This window comes from Thamnophis sirtalis, unplaced genomic scaffold (assembly GCF_051295495.1).
Source record: "Thamnophis sirtalis isolate CommonGarterSnake01/CBP01778 unplaced genomic scaffold, rThaSir2_p1.2 scaffold_5, whole genome shotgun sequence".
In the NCBI taxonomy this organism is placed as follows: domain Eukaryota; kingdom Metazoa; phylum Chordata; class Lepidosauria; order Squamata; family Natricidae; genus Thamnophis; species Thamnophis sirtalis.
Genome location: NW_028261385.1, coordinates 12761870 through 12782431, shown reverse-complemented (window position 1 = coordinate 12782431; position 20562 = coordinate 12761870). Strand labels below are relative to the sequence as shown.

General features: G+C 45.5%; 1 protein-coding gene across 1 annotated transcript in view; it reads right to left on the bottom strand.

Moving 5' to 3' along the window:
• MAPK4 (mitogen-activated protein kinase 4) overlaps window positions 1-18544 on the bottom strand; it is a 52209-nt gene extending 33665 nt beyond the window's left edge. Inside the window, exons 1-2 of the mRNA XM_087715326.1 lie at window positions 18288-18544; window positions 14022-14593 (exon numbers count right to left, since the gene is read on the bottom strand). Coding sequence (XP_087571452.1) covers window positions 14022-14567 — 546 coding nt within the window. The 5' untranslated portion in view covers window positions 14568-14593; window positions 18288-18544. The remainder of the gene's footprint in view (window positions 1-14021; window positions 14594-18287) is intronic.
• Between the last annotated feature and the right edge of the window lie 2018 nt (window positions 18545-20562).

Here is a 20562-nt window from a genome sequence, read left to right as displayed (position 1 = left end):
CTGGTGACTCCCTGGGGGAGAGCCTTCTCTGTCGCAGCTCCAGCCCTTTGGAATGATCTCCCCATGGAGATCCGGACCCTTACTACCCTCCTGGCCTTCCGCAAAGCCGTTACGTCCTGGCTGCTCCAACAGGTCGGGGGGCTTTCGAAATATCCAGCCCCTCGGAAATTGTGACTGTTGTGTATTTTAACATGTTGTTTTGTGTATTATCCCCTTCCCTTGTGTATTGTAAGCCACCCAGAGTCCTTCGGGAGTGGGCAGCATACAAGATCAATAAAACTAAACTAAACTAAACTAACTACATATCGCAAATATTTATTTGCTAGCTGCATTTTCCCCGATCTTCTCTCTTTCAAAACAAAAACAGCCCACTGGTCAAAAGCGAATTTATTCCGAGATCTTGGGGCACCCAAAAAAACACTCGCGCAGTTTGCAAGCCCTGTCAGCAGGTGGGTTGTGCGAAGTTCGACCCGTGTTTGTGCGAGTTAAAGCAAGATCAAAAGTCCATCTGCACCGAAGAAAGAAATAGTGGAGAAAAAGGCTTGGCAGGGGGCCCCATAAACAGGGCAGCAGGAGCCAAACTTGACTCGCACAGGCCAAGAGGGAGTGCCAAGCTTGTTTCCCTTGCCAAAAATCACAGTCACCCAAAAGCTGAGGTTCATGATTGCCCCTCATGCTCTCCTAAAAGTGAATACAAGGTCTTGCTTTTAATTTGTGTGTCCTAGAATCAAGATCAGGTGAAGTGTTAATAGCACTTTATAATGCCTTGGTAAAGCCACACTTGGAACTCTGCATCCAGTTTTGGTCGTCACGATGTAGAAAAGATGCTGAGACTCTAGATAGAGTGCAGAGAAGAGCAACAAAGAGGATTAGGGGACTGGAGGCTAAAACATATGAAGAAAGTTGGAGGGGGGCGAAAGAAAGAGGTGTATGGAGGGTTGAAGAGGTATAGTGGGTTTCTATTTTGGGGGGTATTGTTGACAAGAGGAATTGCAGTGTTTATTGTTTAATGTTGTATGGCCCCGGTTATGCACAGTATATATGGTGACTGTATGAAAATGAAAAATGGAAAATAAAAACACATTTTACGGGGGGAAAAAACATATGAAGAATGATTGCAGGAACTGGGAATGTCTAGTTTAATAGAAAGAAGGACTAAGGGAGACATGATAGCAGTGTTCCAATATCTCAGGGGTTGCCCCAAAGAAGAGGGAGTCAAACTATTCTCCAAGGCACCTGAGTATAGAAGAAGCAGCAATGGGTGGAAACTAATCAAGGAGAGAAGCAACTTAGAACTAAGGATACATTTCCTGACAATGACAACAATTAATCAGTGGAACAACTTACCTCCAGACGTTGTGAATGTCCCAACACTGAAAGTTTTAAAGAAGATGTTGGATAACGATTTGTCTGAAGTGGTGTAGGGTTTACTGCCTAGGCAAGGGGTTGGACTAGAAGACCTCCAAGGTCCTTTCCAACTCTGTTATTCTATTCTATTCTATTCTATTCTATTCTATTCTATTCTATTCTATACTGTCTATTGTTTTTTTTCTTGCGGTTCAAAAGAGGGCAAGTACAACTTCGGTGAGAAAAAGAAAACCCCAATCATCCTTAATTATCCGTACAATTAAAGGTAATTCGCACCACAACACATTAAAAACAACAACCAAAGAATAAAGCACCACTTCTATTTTCCCTTTGTCCCTTTCCTCTCCTTTATAACCGGGCATGACCAATCCCTGCGCCTTGCTTTTGAAAAAGCCACTTCATTTTATTTTTTATTTTTTTTCCTCACTAGGTCTGGCAAGTAATTGAGATTGCTAAGCCAAAACTCTTTACAGGCAGCTTTGCAATGATTCCCCCTCCCCTGTTTTAATTGCTAATGTTCCCTAAAACAAAAAGATTTCTAAAAAGCACCACCATATATGGGCCGATAATGCGTTTCCAGACACGATCCAGCATCCATAGAGTTTCAATGGATCCTTTCTTCTTTGCCGGGAACTCATTCATAAAACGAAACAAAGTCGTCTTTTTAGAGAAACGCTGGGAATGCGCCTGTGGATCAACACACACACACCCTTGGCACCTGCGAAGGTTTGCTGTTTTTAAAGAAAGTTTCTTTTAGTGAAAAGAATGGGATGGTGGCATCGGTCACAAACAATTTCATTTGGAATCCATCCCAGGGGCATTGCTCCAAATGGGGGCCATAAGCCTTCTTAGAAAAGAAAGGAGGTTTAACAAAGTATATACAACAATCACACAATATCAGAGGTCATATTCAGCAGGTGCTGACCAGTTCTGGAGAACCGGCAGCAGAAATTTTGAGTCGTTCGGCCACGTGGCACAACAAAACCACGGTCCACTAAAGCGCGCCCGATTAAAGCGCGTCGCTGACGTCATCAGCAGCGCAACAACAGCGACCGCGGAGAAAAAAGAGCACTTTCAAAAGCGCTTTGAAAGCAAGCCGATTCACGTTAAGGTAAGGGTTAGGTTTAGGGTTAGGGTTAGGGTTAGGTTAAGGGTTAGAGTTAGGTTTAGGGTTAGGTTAAGCGTTAGGGTTAGGGTTAGGTTAAGGGTTAGCATTAGGTTTAGCGTTATGTTAAGGGTTAGGTTTAGGGTTAGGTTTTGGGGGGTTAGGTTTAGGTGTTATTTTTAGCTTTAGCGCTCAAAGCATGCTTTTTTCGTCGCGCTGTGATGACGTCAGGTACGCGGTTTCGTCAAGCACGCTTTAGTCGACCGCGGTTTTGTGGTGGAACCGTTCGGCCAATCATCAAATACCATCTCTGACTAGCCCCGCCCCCATCTATTCTGCCATCTATACTGCCTCCCGAGTCCTAGCTGATCTGGAGGGAATGGAGATTTTACCATATCCTTCCCCTGCCACGCTCACCAAGCCATGTCCACAGAACCGGTAGTAAAACCTTTTGAATCCCACTGTGCTTCCTGAGACAGTACAAAGCACATACTTAGTCCCCAAAACCCTCTTTTTATTTCAATGGCTGTGAATTATGTTCATTCACAGCCCATAATGAATCACAAATAATTTGTAAAGAGTCCGACAAAAGTCTACCAAAGTCTTTCGGGATAAGACTGATAAGCGCCCACCTTTATCTCCCTTGAAACGCTGCCAAATACCTAATTGCCAATTAGCTTTGCAAGGCCACACAGAGCACAGAGTCAAAACAGAGCTTCAGAATTTAAACCGACCGGAACGAACAAAGTTGCTTCCTGCAAAGGCTCACGTGCCTTTGCTCCTCCTTTATGTCTTATGGGAGGGGCCAATCATCTCCAAGCATTACTCCCAAATCACCCCTTTTGTCTTAACTGTTCTTGCCTTCTGGCAGCTCTGCGCATGCGCGCACTGGGAACAGGCTCCCCCTCTTCCTCACTGATGTCCAACTCTGGAGGCAGCACGTAACTTCCAGATGGCCATGGCCCTTCTCTGCCTCCGATGCGGAGCACTCGTCCGAGCCTTCCCCAGACTTACCAGCAGCAAACTGGATGGATTTAATTTCAGAGGTGATGAGAGCACTGTTAGGAACTTTGAAGGCCAACCTGCATTTTCTCTTATTATTACCACATTTCAGACTGTTTGTTAGGGACGGTCTAATTATAATTGCAGGTAGTCCTCGACTTATAACCACAATGAATCCCAAAGTTTATGTTGCTAAGTGGGAGAGTTATTAAGTGAGTTGTGCCCCATTTCACAACCTTCCTTGTCATGGTCGTTAAGTCACTACAATTGTTAAGTTGGTAACACTGTTGTTAAGTGATTTTGGCTTCCTCGTGGACTTTGGCAGAAGGTCGCAAAAGGTGATCGTATGACCCCAAGCAGTGGTGGTATTCTAACAGTTTGCACCAGTTCTAGTGAGCCTGTACTTCCGGTTGGCCCCGCCCACCCTCCCCTGCCCTTTCCTGTCCTATATTTCCCCGTTTTTTTAGCTCAGCTGATTCACGTGGCACAGTGGATTGCTGCGTGTCAACTTTTTTACTCACAGGCACTGAGTTTTTAAGCTTAAAATGGGCGGTTTTGAACGCTGCACACATGCAAAGCATGTTAGGTGCACATGCACGAAAAGCACACCCTCACCAAACTGGTTGTTTAACTGGTTGCATCCCACCACTGACCCAAGACTCTGCAACTGTCATAAATAACGAGCCAGTTGCCAAGCATCCAAATTTTGATCATGTAACCATGGGGATGCTGCAATGGTCGTAAGTGTGAAAAACAGTCATAAGTAACTTTTTCAGTGCCATTGTCCCTTCAAACGGTCACTAAATGAACTGTTGTAAGTCGAGGATTACCTGTCTTACACACCTTCAAAACCAGCCATGTTCTGCTATTTCTCTGCCTCGATTAACTTTGGCACTTGTTGAATCTGCCTTTGCATATTTGCACTTCTCTGAAGATACACAATATTTTTTCTGCATCTGCTAACATTCTGCAGACTTTACTCCAATTTGTAGTTCAGGGAGAAAAGTGTAATGCCATACAGGTAGTCCTCAACTTATGATCACAACGGAGCCCAAAATCTATGTTGCTAAGTGAGAAAAATTGTTAAGTGAGTTTTGCCCCATTTTACAACTTTTCTTGCCACAGTTCTTAAGTGAATCACTGCAGTTGTTAAATTAGCAAACAAGATTATCAAAGGCCTGGAGACTAAAACATATGAAGAACAGCTGCAGAATTTGGGTTTGGCCAATATACAGAAAAAAAGAATGTGCACTGTAATATTTGGTTTTTTTTTTCTTTTTGTATTTACTATGTTTGTATTATTTGTATTTAAAAAAAAAGAAAGAAAGGAAAAAAAGGACACTGAGGAAATAAAAGAAAGAAAGAAAAGAAGAATTAGGGGCAACATGATAGCAGTATTCCAGTATTTGAGGGGATGCCATAAAGAAGAAGGGGGTCAAATTATTTTCCAAAGCACCAGAGGGCAGGATAAGGAACAATGGTTGGAAACTAACCAAAGAGAGAAACAATCTGAAATTAAGGAAAAACGTCCTCAAAGTGAGAACAATTAACCAGCGGAACAGTTTGCCTTTAGAAATCATGGGCACTCCCTCACTGGAGGTTTTTAAGAAAAGACTGGACAACCATTTGTCTGAAAATGGTATAATCCAGGGGTCAGCAAATTTAAACACTCAAAGAGCCATTTGGACCCGTTTCCCAAAGAAAACACCAGGAGCCACAAAGGTCCTAACTGGAAGTCCCCTGTTCAATTCTGGAGCTGAACAGAAGTTCAGTTCCCGCACCATAGAGTCTCCTCCTAGTGCGGCGTACTCTTTCCCCTATCTGTCATAACCGAAAGCCCTATCAATTGTGGAGACAACTGGAAAACCCTCCCCTTGCCATAGAGTCTTCTCCTGGCGCACTGTGCTTCTATTCCCCACCCCACCGGAAGCTCCTCTCAAAATTGTGGCACCAACTGGTGACGGAGCCACAGCAGAGGGAGGAAAGAGCCACATGCGGCTCCCTGGTATAGTCCCTTGCTTGACTAGAAGACTTCCAAGGTCCCTTCCAGCTCTAGTCTAGCCTAGTCTAGTCTAAACACAGGTGTTAAGTGAATCAGGTTTCTCCCATTGACTTTGCTTGTCGGAAGGTCTCAAAAGATGATCATGTGATCGCAGGACACTGCAACCGTCATAAATGTGAAGCATCCAAATGTAAATCACATGGCCGTGGGACTGCTGCAATGGTCATAAGTCTGACAAATGGTCATAATCCTCTTCTTTCAGTGCTGTTGTAACTTCAAACGGTCACTAAACAAACTGTTGTAAGTCAAGGACTACCTGTACTGGCTGTGCAACCATCCTTGTGTGGTTTAATTAAGGCGATCTTGTTAATTAATCCGGGCAGTTAGTTTCATTTCAGCAGGCAAGCCCAGCCAGACTGCTTGTTTACTTCTCAGAGCAGCAGACTGCTTAAGTTTCTGTTTCAATTCTTTGCACAGACTCAGATCTGTTTATGCTCCCATTGGCTGACTTAGTTGCTATGCCTATTCATTGGCTGACCTTGTTCCCATGTCTCTCCCAGTCATGAATATTTTAACACCCTACAAAATTGGTCTGTTCCTTGAAGTGGCACAGAAAAAGCCGGCTCCACGTTTTCCACTATAGCCTTTCAGATATTTGATAGATGGCCATCATTTTTCCCTCTTCTTTGAACTCAGCACAACAATTCATTCCATTTCGGCTGTTTTTTTCGGAGACATCCAATTACCCCCATACTGAATGCTTCACTGTGTTTTGACAGAATGTTTTTCTTGTGCCGAAGGTGAAGTGATGCCACATGGACCGGCGATCTGTCGGTTCAATTATTAAATGCCACCAGAGACTGATCTTCTAAGCATCTTCTAGTGGCTCCCAATTTCAGCCAGACAGCTGAAACTAAGAGAAAAATCCACTTGAAAATAATATTTTCAATGACCACGTTTCTGTTGCCCTGAGCTGAAACTATGATACTTTTCAGTATTACATAGTTAGTCTGTGACTTACGACTACAATTGAACCCAAAATTCATGTCATTAAGCAAGACTTTTTTTAAAGTGAGCAGTGGCGTCTGAGTTTAGATGGTGCCGGCGGTTCTTGATTTATGACTGATCACTTAGCAGCTGTTCAGAGTTTTACAAAAATTGATGGAGTTGGCAGAAATGGCTAAATGGATAAAAGAAAAGAAAAATCGGTACTGTTGTGTCTACTTGGAAACCACTTCTGGACTTTGTGCTTGAGGTGGGGAAAAAAATAAAGCTTTGATTTTGGGTTGTACCGATTAGATAGATTGTGCTTTTGTGCATCTGGACAAAAACACACTATCCATTGAGCAAGGCAAGCTGACCACATAGTCAAGACATGGGTTGGGAGAAGAGGTGGCTGTATCTGGTGCTTTCCAATATGCCCCCCCAATTCTCTTCTTTGATCTCCCACCTCTAGGGAGTGAGGGGACCCGGTTCCACCACAAATCCGCGATGCCCTTATCCGCGGAGACATAAGCGCGAAGACTAATTCGCGCCGTTCGAAGCGCTAAGAAAAACGCGACCCTACCGCGATGACATAATCGCGGAGGGCAAATCCGCGCATTCCCAAGCACTCAGTACCCTAAACCTAACCCTAACCCTAACCCTAACGCTAAACCTAACGCTAAACCTAACACTAAACCTAACGCTAAGCCTAACGCTAAGCCTAACCCTAACCCTAACCCTAACCCTAAACCTAACCCTAAACCTAACCCTAAAACAAACCCCTAAACCTAATCCTAACCCTTACCTTAATTGAAATCGGCTTTCTGCCGCGGCGCCGTTTTAAAGCGCCCTTCTGTTGCCGCGCGGTTGTCGCGGCGGTGATGATGCGCGGTGATGACGTCGCGGCTTTAGCGCCGCGATTTTATCACCACGATTTTGACGAGCGCGGTTTTGTCGTGCCACGAGGGGACCCAAGGTCTTTGCAAAACGCTCAGCGTCTTGTTCCCGTTTTGTTCGGGGTTTCTGAAAAAACCGAAGCAAACTGTGTCAGAAGCGCACAGACGCAAGGGAGCGTTCCCACTGGCAGTGACGTGTTTTCTTAAATTAGGGAAGACAAAATGTAAATATGTAAAACTGGAACACCCTCCTGTTGGCTTGGGGCATCTGGTAGTGGGAGGAAGCAGCCGTGCTACAAACTAGAAATTCCCCTGCCATCTGGCAAAAATTGAATTCTCCCTGCTCCACGGTAGCTCCTGGTTAAACTCCACGCAGTAAACCGCCCGTTCTCCAGCCCTTTGCCAGGTCCCCTTGGTTCTCGATCACGGCAAAAAAAAAATTTTTTTTTCTACCTCTATTTAGACCTTTCCCCTCCCCCCACCTTCCATACATACGGTGTGCAGGGGAGAAAAATAAAATCAATTTTCACAACTCCCTGACCAAGAAGGTAGGGCATTCTTATCACGTTGGCTGCGGCTTCTGGCAGGTGCGAGCTGCCATCCCCATCACGGCCCTGTTATTAATCCCAAGGATGAGCTCCGAAAAAGGTAGTAATTTACTCACAGGAGCATGTAGCCGGTTTCCTATCATTATCTTTTATTCCCTGATGAGAAGATGGTACCCTGTTTAAAGCCATTACTTTCTTTAGCCACACAATGAAAAAAACGAAAGATCAGGTTCTTCTTTTGCTGCTATTTTAAAAATTCCAAATTGTCATTCTCATTCATTCTCTCTCTCTCCCTCCCTCCCTCTCTCCATCCCTCCATCCCTCCCTCCCTCCCTCCCTCCCTCCCTCTCTCTCTCTCTAAATAAATGAAGCATGCATAACTTGTGTTGTTTTGATAAGCATCGTTTCATAAGTGAACTAATTCTTCTACCTCAGATGCAAGATGTTTGCAAGGGAGACATGACAGCAGATTGGGGATAGCGAGTGTGATGCTTTTAAAAGTACAGGTAGAGGTTTAACTTGTTCTCTAAGGCAGGTGTGGCAAATTCAAGGCCCAGGGGCCGGATCCGGGCCGCAGTGTGTTTAGATCTGGCCCATGGGGCCGCCCTGGAAACAGCAAAGGATCAGCCCGCAGTGCCTCTACTAGCGAAAATGTACTTCAGGAGGGCTGCACGTGGCCCTCCCAAGCTTAGTTTTCACTGGCAGAGGGTTGCAGGAAGCTGTCACAGCCGAAAACGGAGCTCGGGAGTCTGTTTTTGCTGGCAGAGTGCTCAGGCAGCCATGGGCTCCCGACACAAGTGATGTCGAGCTGGCCGCGCCCACCCCAGCTCCCTGAGGTCAAACACAACCTTGATGCGGCCCTCAATGAAATCGAGTTCGACCACCCTTGCTCTAAGGCATCAGAGGACAGGACAAGAAGTACAGGGAGCCCTCGACTTACAACAATTCATTTAATGACCATTCAAAGTCACAAAGGAACTGAAAAAATGACTGCTTTTGGCAGTTACGAAAGTTGCATGGTCACGTGATCAGCATCCAGACGCTTGGCAACAGGTTCACACTTACGACCAAGGTCACGAGATCACCTTTGGCGGCCTTCTGACAAGCAAACTCAACGGGGAAGCCAGATTCACTTAACAATTGTGTTAACTAACTTAACAACTTCAGTGGTTAACAACTGCGGCAGGAAAGGTCGTAAAATGGGGCAAAAACTCCCTTAACACGTATTTCACTTAGCAACAGAAGGTTTGGGCCACAGTTGTTGACTACCTGTATAAAAAGATTTCAAAAGGCAAAATGAAATAGAAGTTGGAGATTCAAGGGCTATAAAATACTGAAGGTGTAGGGGGGGGGGAGAAAGGGAGTAGGAGAGAAAAAGAGAAAGTGAAACCAGGAATGGAGGGTCCAGGATAAGAGATTGTTGACATCTTTAACAGATTGCAACATTTTCTCACAGAGTCCACTTTGCTACCCAAAAATGAGATATAATTTCATTAAGGAGAAGGAAAACCTGAGTTCCAGTCTTAATTTGAAGGTGAAAATTTGCTGGATGACCACTGGTCAGTCTCTCTCTCTCTCAACCCTAGGTAGAAGGAAAAGGCGAACCATGAAAATATAACATACGATCCTGTGTGGATTTATGTAATCAATTGATAGGAATCAAAGCAAGTCAAGGATAGGAAGAGTAGAACAAAGCAGAGCAGAATACAACAGAACAGAGTACAGAACAGGAGCAGAGCAGAAAGTAGAGCAGAACAGAACAGAAGAGAACAGAATAAAATAGACTTGGCTTTATTTGACCAAGTCTGATTAGACATACAAGGAATTTGTCTCCGGTGCAGAAGCTGTCAGTGTACACGGAAAGTTGCCGATTTAACTTTTTGCTTCCACTCTTCTGATGCACACTGAATGCAGATTTCTAAAATTATATGATAATTAATGATTGAGTGTCTCCCCCCCCCCCGCAAATATAATACAGACCTCCTTCCCGATTCAAAAGCGGCATATTTCTTTTTTTTTTAATTTAATTTTTTTTATTTTTGTTACATAGACAACACATACCCACAACAATAAAAAAACAAAAAACAAAACAAAACAGAAAAAAAAAACACACACACACACACACACACAAAAACCCATCATCACATACAGCATGTCGTTTGGTTACAAGTGGTTTAACATTTATCATTCTTATACATTTATTATTTCATTTAATAGGTTATAATATACAGTTTGGGTTGCTTTGTTTACCATCCCTTCCTCCTGTTATAACACCACCTTATTTTCCCTTTCTTTTCTTCCTTCCTCCCTTCTCTACTTTCTTCCTTCCTCCTCTCCTTTCCCTTCCTTCTTCCTGTACCTTTCTCTCCTTTCCATCCTCCTCTCCTTACCTGTTTCTTTTCACCCTCTCTCCCTTCTCTACTTTCTTCCTTCCTCCTCTCCTTCCCCTTCCTTCTTCCCTTACCTCTCCTTTGCTCCTACTCTTCCTCTTTCCCTTCCTACCCTCTCTCCTTCCTTTTCTCTCCCTTCCATCTTCCTTTCCTTTCCCTTTCCTTTCTCCCTCCCTCCCTTCTCTACTTTCCTCCTTCCTCCTCTCCTTCCCCTTCCTTCTTCCCGTACCTTTCTCCTACTCCTGCTCTTCCTCTTCCCCTTTCTACCCTCTCTCCTTCTCTTTCTCTCCTTTCCAAAAGCGGCATATTTCTGATTATGAGCTGCAATGGAAAAGTAAGGTTGCTGCCCCATGCTTTGCTGGCTTCTGATTGACTCCCAGAAAAACTGGATTGTACACCAAGGAAAAGAAGAAGAAAACATTTTTCCTATGTATTCATGTTCCCAAAATCCAGGCAGTGATGCAGTGACATCACCCAAGAGGGGTGGAATTTTTAATCCCCAGATGCTGGGTAGATCCTTGATGTCCCAAAGGTGCTTTTCCAAGAGGCAACTGGACTTCCTGGTTTTTCTTTGAAGACATTTCGCCTCTCATCCAAGAAGGTGAAGAAACTTGTCTTCAAAGTCACAATGTCTTCAAAGAAAAAAACAGAAAATCCAAACCAAGTTGCCTCTTCGAAAAAGCACCCATTGGGACATCAAGACAGAAGATAAATAAAGCTATGATCTTCTGATATGAATACCCAGGGGAAGAAATCTTGACAATGTTGTGGCCCGCCAGTGGCCAATGGAGCTGATGGCAGACTCAGAGAGTGAGGAGGTTGAGGAGGAACATGGGCCAGTCCTGGAGTCTGGGGAAGGCTCTGATGAGGGCTCTGCATCAGACAGAGATGGGGCCAGGGCCGACTGACAGTTCTCAGCTGCCTTCGGAGTCATAGATAAGTGGGGCAGAAGAACAGCTGGAGCCTGTTCCCAATGAGCGCATGCGCAGAGCTCCCAGGAGACGGGAACAATTAAGGAACAAGGGCCAACTTAGGAGTAAAAGGTGGATGGTGAATGGCCCCTCCCATAGGGAATAAAAAGGAGCGAAAGGGGAGTGGAGTTTGCAGGAGACAATTAGTTCATGGGAAGTTTTGTTTGTGACTCTCAGAGACTCCTTGCCAAGAATTTTCTTGTACAGCGTTGCGTTTGGAAGATATCGGCCTGGCAGCTCTCCAAGCCTGATAAGGTCTGTGGTTGTAAATTCGCCCTTGAAAGACTGTTTGCCAGGAGTTTGCTGGATGTGAATGAGAGGAATTCACATTAGCTTAATAAAAAGGGGTTTTGTGGGGACAAGGAGTCTGCTTCGTGATTTGGTTGAAGCCTAGGTCAGAACAGATGCATAGCTACATCAGCTACAAAGCTCTGATAGCTTGGCAGGATACATATGTCAGAGCAGGAATTTACTTAAGCATTACTGGAGAAACAAGAGATTTCCAAGAGAGATGAGAAGACAAAGAAAATATCAGAAAGGACCCAACTCCCTCTGCGATTAATTAGCACAGTATGGTACCCCATCTTTGTTTAATCCCTGCAGGAAATGCCTCTTGTTTCTTTTGAGTCTGCAAAAGGTAAAAAGCACATTTGCTAGGAAAGCGGCAATAAGCATCTTTCACAAGCCAAATGACAGATGCACGGAATGGTACAAGAATCCCCCCCCCCTTTTTTTTTGTTTTAGCAGCATGAGGTGTGATAATAGTTACAATACCAAATATTTACTAAAATGCCTGCCTTGTTTAAACTGGCACATTTATTTTAACAGTAGGAGGTGGGAGACATTCATATCTTTCTCAAGTTTACACCCAATTGCAAAGATGTATGCTTTCAAGCTCTCTTTTATCTGTTGTAATTATGATGTACCATTTATTTTATTTATTTATTTATAAAATTCATATGCCGCCCAATCCCGAAGGACTCCGGGATTAACACGATGCTCCTTAGAGTTAACACTATTACTTGAAGGAGACAGTCTAATTCCTAAGGTGTATCTGCTAAGGGACAAGGATTTGTGATGAAAGCACTGATGTGCCAGCAAAACTAGTTTACCTGTTGAATTGGGACTTTATGCCAATACACATGAAAGCATCTTACTTTGTAAAGACATTAAGGTATGGGCAAGACAGCATGAGAATGGGGAAGACTTCCATCAGTGATCACAAATAGTTTAGGGGTCGGCAACCTTAAACACTCAAAGAGCCACAAACGTTCTAACCGGAAGCCCCCCCCATTCAATTCTGGAGCCGACCGGAAGTCCCGTTCCCCCATCATAGAGTCTCCTGCTAGTGCATCCTTTTTTCCTCTACCTGTCCTAACCGAAAGCCCTATCAATTGTGGAGCCGACCGGCGACAGGGAGCCGCAGCAGAGGGATGAAAGAGCCACATGCAGCTCCAGAGCCACAGGTTGCTGATCCCCAGTCTAGTTTAATGAAAAGAAGGACTAGGAATGATACGACAGCAGTCTTGCAATATCTAAGGAGTTCACAAAGAAGAGCGGGTCAAGCTATTCTCCAAAGCACCCGAAGACTGCAGAAGAAGTAATGGATGGAAACTAATCAAGGAGAGAACTAGCCTGGGAATAAGGAGAAATTTCCTAACAGTGGGAACAATTAATCAGTGGAATGACTTGCCTCCAGAAATTGTGGGTGCTCCAACACTGGAATTTTTAAAGAAGAGATTGGACAGCAATTTATCTGAAATGTTAAGGTTTCCTGCTTGAGTAGGAAGTTGGACTACAAGGCCGCCAAGGTCCCTTCCAACTCTGTTATTCATTATAGCAGTAGTAATAGCAGTTAGACTTATATACCGCTTCATAGGGCTTTCAGCCCTCTCTAAGCGGTTTACAGAGTCAGCATATTGCCCCCACAATCTGGGTCCTCATTTCACCCACCTCGGAAGGATGGAAGGCTGAGTCAACCTTGAGCCGGTGAGATTAGAACCGCTGAACTGCAGATAACAGTCAGCTGAAGTGGCCTGCAGTACTGCACACTAACCACTGCGCCACCTCCTGTTATTATTCCGCCGTGGTGGCACGGTGGTTAGAATGTAATATTGCAGACTAATTCTGTTGACTGCCAGCAGTTCAAATCTGACCACCTCAAGATTGGCTTAGCCTTCCATCCTTCCAAGGTTGATAAAATGAGGACCCAGTTTGTTGGGGGCAATAGGCTGACTCTTTAAACTGCTTAGAGGGGGTTGCAAAGCACTGTGAAGCGGTATATAAGTCTAAGTGCTATTGCTATTATATAACACAGAAATGTCTAAATGTGTCGCTGGAAGAAACAAATCTTGCAAAGTACCGTAACGTATACTTTTTTGAGTATACGTTACATCTTTCTCCCACCCTCCAAAAAAGAGGGTGAAAATCTGGCTGCATCTTATACACTGAATACAGCATTTTGTGCCTACCGAAACCCCACCCCCTTTGCAAAAATGGATGTGCAGAGAGTTTAGGAGGCTTGCAGAGTGCTCCTGGGGGCTAGGGAGGGCAAAAAAGAGCAAAAAAACAGGCTACTTTTGCTCATCCTCCCCCCCAGCCCAGCCCTAGGAGCACTCTACAAGCCTCCCAAAGCTCTGAATGCCCCACCCTTTTTTTTGCAAAAACAATGAGGTGTGCAGAGGGTTTGGGAGGCCTGCAGAGTGCAAACAAACAGCAATTGGATGAAGTTAGGTTAACAAACGGAAGGCCATACCTTGTGTGAATAATGTTGGTCCACAACTCGGGCCAATCCAAAGTCACCAATCTTTAACACCAGATCATTCGTATTGATGAATATGTTGGCTGGTTTTAAATCCCTATGTAAGACGTTGGCTGAATGGATGTATTTCAGGCCCCGGAGCAGCTGGTACATAAAAAGTTTGGCGTGTTCTTCTGAAAGTGGCCCTTGCTCCAGCAGGCGGGCCAAGTCGGTCTCCATGTATTCCTGGATGATGTACACCATGTTGAATTTGAACAAGTCTCCTTGGAGGTCCGCCCCTTTGGGCCCCAAGACGTCGTAGACTTTCACAATGTTGTCGTGGTCCAGTCGGCGGATGATCTTGATCTCCCGGAAAGCATGCTTCAGGCTCTGCGCATCGTTGATGGCGATCTTTTTCACGGCGACTTTGCAGCAGCTCTTGCTGTCGACGGCGGACAGAACCAGCCCGTTCACACCGAAGCCCAACGGCCTGAAGTTGACGAATCGGCAACCCAGATCATAACCGTAGACGCTTGCAATGTAATCACACTTCTCTGCCATGGTGCAGGGTCTACTCCTGCTTTGCCCTGTAATAAAATCCCGGTAGGTGAAACAGCCTCCCATTACCCAGGTGGTATGAATTAAAACAAATCTTCATTCTTAACCGTTACAATTTTCCAATTTGTCATGTTGGGGGCCCATCAGATCAAAGGAGAAGCCGCCAAATCAAAGGAGACGACATTCATTTCAAAGCTATCCATTTTTAGATTGCATCTCCCAAGTGTTTTTCCAAACTTTTGAGCACCAATTACAGGGAAGATGAGAGAAGGCTAGTGTTGTGGCCTGTCAGCCACCGGCCCCTCCATCAGCCGAATCAGAAGAGAAGGAGGCGTGGGAGTCAGGGTCAGCATCAAGGCAACCTGGAAGCTCCGAGGGGGAAGAGGGAATGGAGCTATCAGGGGTGGGGTGGAGCCTGGGACATCCATCAGCCCTCAGATAAAGAGTCAACAGCCCCCAGGTCTGGAGGTGGCTGATGTGGAAGAAGAGGAACAACTGAGTCCAGTGCCTGATGTGTGGATGCGCAGAAGGCAGAGGAGAGGAGAGCAGTGGAAATCTATGGGCCGGTCCTTGGGACCGTGGCACAACAAAACCGCGCTTGACTAAGCTGCGCCCGATTAAACCGCGTCGCTGACATCATCAACAGGGCGACAACAGCGAGCGCGGAGAAAGAAGGGCGCTTTAAATAGCGCTTTGAAAGCAAGCCGATTCAACTTAAGGTAAGGGTTAGGTTTAGGGTTAGGTTTAGGGTTAGGCTTAGGGTTAGGTTAAGTGTCAGGGTTAGGTTTAGGGTTAGGTTAAGGGTTAGGGTTAGGTTTAGGGTTAGGTTAAGGGTTAGGATTAGGTTTAGGGTTAGGTTAAGGGTTAGGTTTAGGGTTAGGTTTAGGGTTAGGTTTAGGGTTAGGTTTAGGGGGGTTAGGTTTAGGTTTAGGGGTTAATTTTAGGTTTAGCATTTACAGCGTGCTTCTCTCTCCGCGCTGTTGTCGCCCTGTTGATGACGTCAGCTACGCAGTTTCGTCGAGCGCGGTTTAGTCGAACGCGGTTTTGTGGTGGAACCTCTTGGGACAGAAGAGTCACCACTGTTAGTGAAGCCCTACCTTATCTCTGGGGATAAAAAGGCCAGGGGCAGAGTTGAATACATGTGACAGACAACTGTCTGGGCGAGATCATCCGAAGGCACGGGATAAAATATCACCAATATGCGGACGATACACAGTTGTATCTGTCCGCCCCGTGCCAACTCAATGAAGCGGTGGACGTGATGAACCGGGGACTGGAAGCCGTTAAAGACTGGATGAGAGCAAACAAGCTGATACTCAACCCAGACAAGACCGAGTGGCTGTTGTGTTTCCCTCCCAAAAATTTGACCACCATACCATCACTCAGGCTGGGGGGACAAAATTTAAACCCCTCGGAAAGGGCCCGCAACTTGGGAGTCCTCCTGGATTCACAGCTAACTTTTGACCACCATCTCTCAGCTGTGACCAGGGGGGCATTTGCCCAGGTTCGCCTGGTGCGCCAGTTGCGGCCCTACCTGAATCGGGAGGCCCTCACAACAGTCACTCGAGCCCTTGTGATCTCTAGGCTGGAATACTGTAATGTGCTCTACATGGGGCTGCCCTTGAAGAGCATCCGAAGACTACAGCTAGTCCAGAATGCGGCCGCGCGAGTGATCGTGGGCGCACCACGGTTCGCCCACATAACACCGATCCTCCGTGAGCTGCACTGGCTACCTGTTGGTCTCCGGGTGCACTTCAAGGTCCTACTAACCACCTATAAAGCGCTCCATGGTAGTGGATCTGGCTATTTGAGAGACCGCCTTCTGCCAATTACCTCCCTGCGTCCCATCAGATCGCATAGAGTTGGCCTCCTCCGGATTCCATCCGCCAGTCAGTGCCGACTGGCGACTACTCGGAGGAGAGCCTTCTCTGTTGCGGCTCCGACACTATGGAACAATCTCCCCGTGGAGATTCGTACCCTCACCACCGTCCAGGCCTTCCGCACAGCCCTCAAGAACTGGCTAACCCGTCAGGCCTGGGGATAATCTTATTTCGCCCCTCCCGAATGCTGAGTGAATGTTGAGTTTTATTGTCTAATTTACTTTGTGCACATTTCTTTTTTCGTATTGTCCTACACTCCCCTTCCTTTTTGATTGTAAGCCGCCCTGAGTCCCCTCAGGGAAAAGGGCGGCCTATAAATAAATAAAACAACAACAAACAACAACAACAACAACTATTCATCTCCCTGCTGGATGGACTTATTAGCCTGCGGTGAGAGACAAACTTTTTGCCAGGGCTGCTGGCCTAATAAAGGAATCTTTGAGTTAACTGCAGAGGGTTTGTTATGTTTGGGGAGCTGGGTCAGAACAGCCGGCTCTGCTGGTATGGACATGTCCTGGGAGCAGAACCTTCCACCATTGCCAAGACTGTCTACCAACTAGAAGTCAACGACCGGCAACCTCCAGGGCGCCCAAAACAGAGATGGCAAAGATATGCAAACTGCGGGCCTGCACTCTGGAGACGCAGCTGATTGTGCAAAGTAGCGTTCAATAATCTGAAAAGTGGATCTTGCACTTGCGGGAATACACTATGGCAGCGATGGGGAACCTTTTAGACACCGAGTGCTCAAACTGCATGCGTGCATGCCCAAACTAAAAGGTGCACAGACATGCGTGCGTGTGCAGAGGTGCGCACGCATGCAGAGGTGTGCTGCCGTACACATACACTGACATGTGCGCGCGCATGCAAACAAGGGTGTGCAGAGGCCTGAAGACCAGCTGGTCAGCGGGAGGCGGGGTATCCCAACACCGGGCAGCGCGGCAAGAGGTGAAACCTTTTTCTTTCGTAAGCTTCTGTTTGCAGGGAAACAGAAGCTCGCGAAAGAAACGCCACAAAGACCTGGCCTGGGGCGACGGCGCATGTGCTAGCAGAGAGGGCTCTGCGTGCCAAGGGTTTGCCATCACGGCACTAGCAAGAAAAAGAAGAAGATCTGCGAGTGTTTTTCCAAAGTAAACTTGCCAACTTAAAAGCATCCATTTAGATGAGGGATTGGGTGTGAAAAAAACCCTTAGTTTTAAATGATTCTCCTCATCTTTCAATTCCTGGAAATGCAACACAATGAACTTTATATTCTAGAATAAGTTTAATATCCCACTAGAGCCGAGGTGGCACAGTGGTTAAATGTAGCACTGCAGGCTACTTCAGCTGACTGCAGTTCTGCAGTTCGGCTGTTCAAATCTCACCGGCTCAAGGTTGACTCAGCTTTCTATCCTTCCTAGGCGGGTAAAATGAGGACCCGGATTGTTGTTGGGGGCAATATGCTGACTCTGTAAACCGCTTAGAGAGGGCTGAAAGCTGAACCTGTAACCAGAAACATTGCATTTTAACTACTATTTAGTTGTCATAGGTGGCTCCTCATCCTCAGAAAAGCCGAGGTGGTGCAGTGGTTAGGGTGCAGTACTGCAGGCCACTTCAGCTGACTGTTATCTGCAGTTCAGCGGTTCTAATCTCACCGGCTCAAGGTTGACTCAGCCTTCCATCCTTCCGAGGTGGGTGAAATGAGGACCCAGACTGTGGGGGCGATATGCTGACTCTGTAAACCGCTTAGAGAGGGCTGAAAGCCCTATGAAGCAGTATATAAGTCTAACTGCTATTGCTATTGCTATTGGTTTTGACAGGTATTGACTTTTGGCTGCATACTTTGGAAAACAACATTTATTTATACCTGAAACGTCTTTTTTTCCTGGGCTCCGTCAGCAGTTTTCTTGAGCGAGACCAGAATGAAGGTTGATATTCATTCCTTAATACAAGATTAATTTCCAGTCCCATCCTCACAAGAAGATAAATTTGGTCCTCTTGTCAATTGAACGCAAGACCACAGATGTCTATCCTAGGCTGTTCCCCATCTTTCTGAATTTTGTTCTTGATGATGGATTCCTCCTTCACTGTTCATTATGCCTCTCTCCTCCTGCCTCGTGGTCATCTTTCTTCCTGTAAAAAACCCCATAAAATTAATACATTTTACAATAATTATTTTTTCATTTAAATGCAGTCTTCCTGAGTTCACCTTGCCTAAGGAAAACACAAATGAGATGGGAAAACGCTTTTCAGAAACTCAGGTCTTATCCCTGTGATAAAAGGTGTGATAGTTTAACATCATGTTGTAAATCTTCCAACTCCTTTGAAAGTTCACGAAATATCAATTGATATGAAAATATGCCCCTCTCTGTTGATCACACTGTTGAATAATAGCAATAGCAATAGCAGTTAGACTTATATACCGCTTCATAGGGCTTTCAGCCCTCTCTAAGCGGTTTACAGAGTCAGCATATTGCCCCCAACAACAATCCGGGTCCTCATTTTACCCACCTCGGAAGGATGGAAGGCTGAGTCAACCCTGAGCTGGTGAGATTTGAACAGCCGAACTGCAGAACTGCAGTCAGCTGAAGTAGCCTGCAGTGCTGCATTTAACCACTGCGCCACCTCGGCTCTTAATAAGGAAGAAAAAGAAAAAAATCAGGGAACCAGCTCCCAAGTTCATGTGATCATCTTTTGTGAGCATCTGACAAGCAAAATCAATGGGGAAGCCAGATTCATTTAACAACCAGGTTACTAACTTTATCAACTGCAGTGGTTCACTTAGCAACAGAGACAAGGAAGGTTGTAAAATGGGGCAAAGCTCACTTAACAGATGTCTTAACAACAGAAATCTTGGTTGTAAGTCAAGGACTGTCTGTACTGTGCAGAGCTGGCCCCTTTTAGGCCTATTTTAGATCGCAAGCATGGAAATGACCCCTTTACATAATTAAAAGTGTGTGCAAGAAATCCAATTGGCTGTCACAAGAAGAAAAAAGTGTCTCTTCTTTCTTTCTTTTTTTAGATCTCTGTTGCCCTGCCTATCTTTCTCTAATGCTGCTGCTTCTCATGGCAACAGCAGTTGTTCTCCATCAAAAGTTATTCTGCCCCACAAGATCACCGATTTAATACTGGGCTAGAATGCCAGACCCCATTTAATTCCCACCCCCCGCTTAATTTAATGAAGGAGAGCTTATTTTAGCATTCCTTTCAAAGCAGGAGAGACTCTCGGTTAAATTCTCCTGGTACATCATGTTCTTGTATTCACGGAGTGATAAGTTGGCCAAGAGGGTATGTGTGTCTGTGTGTGTACATCCTGTTTTTCATTGTACCAACATGCCTCTAAAGACAACATGCTTGTTTATTTGTTGGAACTGAATTTAGGAGGCGCAGGGCTTGGTACTACGGCTTTGTCCTATAATTGAAAGGAATGTTTAGAGAACAAGAAAAATACACAGAATCTACTAATGTACTGCCCTACTTTACACATGCAGCGACATACACACCGGAGGTGGGATTCAAATCCCAGTGGTGTTGGTTGGCTCGTGCTGGCGTGCATGCTCGATGCTTCTGCGCATTCACAGAAGTGTCCAGGCAGGTCGGCGGAACCTCCCGTCACACCACCACTACCAGTTCAGCCAATCCGGGCTCAATCGGCAGCAACCCATCTCTGAGACACACACACATACACACACACCAGAGGTGGGTTCCTACCAGTTCGCACCAGGTATTTGGTAGAACCGGTTCGTCAAACCTACCGAACCGGTTAGAAGAGGTTCCACCAGTGGACCCGGAAAGCAGGCCACACCTACAGAAGAGGTTCCAAAATTTTTTGAAACCCACCACTGGTCCTTGGATATGATTATTCTACACTATCATGCTCCTATTTATAAAACTCAGTGCCTCTGTGAAAGGTAAGGATGACTACTGTGTTTGTGGTGCAATCAGATCATTGCGTGTGTTGAAGTTATTTTAACGCAAATTAAAGATGCCTTTTAAAAAACAAGTTTACATCCTATTCTTATGCATGCCAGTGCTGTGTGTGAAGTAATTTAAGGTGGTTCTGACAAGTGTTGTCGGCATCTTCATATCCAGTCACATGGGCGGCAAGCCACTCCCATCCGGTCACATGGACAGCAAGCCAC